Genomic DNA, 1,579 nt, shown 5'->3' with positions numbered 1-1,579 from the left:
CTTCTCCAACCTTAAACATGCTCATATGAATCACTTTTATACACATTGAAACTTCTATCAAAGACAAGACAATTTTTTTCAAAATTCAAATTTACAGTAATAATCACTGTAACAAAGTGAAACATGCTAGAAAATCCAAAAATCCACTTTTTAAGAAATTCATCAAGAAAACATGATCACATGAAATATAAAACCATATAAACTCATCTTATAACATAAATACAACAACCAAAAAGGGTTAAAACTTACGGGGACTATAAACTGCCGATTAGTTCTCTTTCCTAGCTCCCATCCCATAGGAATGATTCTTCTTTGGAGCATAGGGATCTAGACCACCTTGAGGAGCTTGATTAAACTCTTTCCCTCTTGCTTTGATGTTAGGTAAGTCCCATATCTTGTGGCCCTTACTACCACATGCAAAACAACAATCCATTCCGGCAAGACACTTACCCAAATGTTGCTTTTCACAAGAAGCTCACCTAGTCCTCTCCAAGGTATGGTCACCACCCAGGAATTTTTGTTTGGAGAGCTATCCTTATTCCCCATAGAAGACTCTTGGTGAAAGAAACTATTCTTAGGTTTTTGGTGACTAGAATCATCCGACCTAGGACTCTTACCCTCTTGCCTTATCTCCCTTATTTTGGACTCCTTAATTTCTTGTGCATACACCATGAGTCTAGAGATATCTAATGTCATTAAGAAGCATTGCCATACGACACTCTTTCTCCACCAAGCTAAACAATCCTATAATTCCAGCCCTAAGGTTGGCTACCATTCTTGGGGCATACTTAGAGAGTTGGGACAATTTAAGAGAGTACTCTTGCACACTCATTCCCCTTTGATGAAGGTTCATGAATTCAACCATCTTCTTATCCCTCCACTCTAAGAGAAAGAACCTATCTAGGAAAGCCTCTTTGAACACCTCCCTATCTATCGGACCATCTCTCAAGGGTATCTCATCCCTCCATTGCTCAAACCACACTTGAGCCACATCCTTGAGTTGGTAAGCGACTAACTCCGCTTTCTCCCTAGGGGTCACTCCCATAGCATCCACCACTTTGAACACCTCATCTATTAAGCTTTGTGGATCTTCATCAACTTTAGTGCCATGAAAATTAGGAGGGTTCATTCTCATGAAATCACAAATTCTAGAAGCAGTACTACTAACATGAGGTTGAAGTCCACCCCCTTGGTTAGCTTGGGACAAAGTGATTATTGACGACATGAGCTTGAGACGTCATGAGTTGGGTCAAATTCATTAAGGTAGCCCTTAACTCCGCATTAGTCATATCTCCTTCAACAAAAGGATGTTGAGGCATGGGGGTATTTGGGGCACTTGAGTCTTTTGAGGTTCCGGTGGCACTTGAGGTTCTTGAAGGGGAACCTCCTCATTATTTCCCTCTAGTCCAACAATATGGACTTAGTCAACACCGGGCGGGGGGATCCTCTCATTAGATACATCTCCCTCCTACCTTCTAATGGTTGATCTCCTCGTATTCATGTCCTATAAATATAAATAGAAGAGGTTGAGAGAGATATCTTATAGAACTCAACTCTAAGGCACGACATTAGAATAATG

General features: G+C 40.5%; 1 protein-coding gene across 1 annotated transcript; it reads right to left on the bottom strand.

The window, feature by feature from the left end:
• Positions 1-676: 676 nt before the first annotated feature.
• LOC101260617 (uncharacterized) lies at positions 677-1,225 on the bottom strand. Its single transcript, XM_004234813.1, has one exon. It carries the CDS (start codon positions 1,223-1,225, stop codon positions 677-679), a length of 549 nt encoding a protein of 182 aa, XP_004234861.1.
• Between the last annotated feature and the right edge of the window lie 354 nt (positions 1,226-1,579).

The sequence above is a fragment of the Solanum lycopersicum genome, chromosome 3 (assembly GCF_036512215.1).
Source record: "Solanum lycopersicum chromosome 3, SLM_r2.1".
Classification (NCBI taxonomy): Eukaryota; Viridiplantae; Streptophyta; class Magnoliopsida; order Solanales; family Solanaceae; genus Solanum; species Solanum lycopersicum.
The sequence above is the reverse complement of the archived record's forward strand: the minus strand, read 5'-3'. Positions and strand labels throughout refer to the sequence as shown.

Bases quoted from the DNA above. Each gene is read 5' to 3' on its own strand.
- LOC101260617 (XM_004234813.1), bottom strand. From the start codon at position 1,225: ATGTCGTCAATAATCACTTTGTCCCAAGCTAACCAAGGGGGTGGACTT.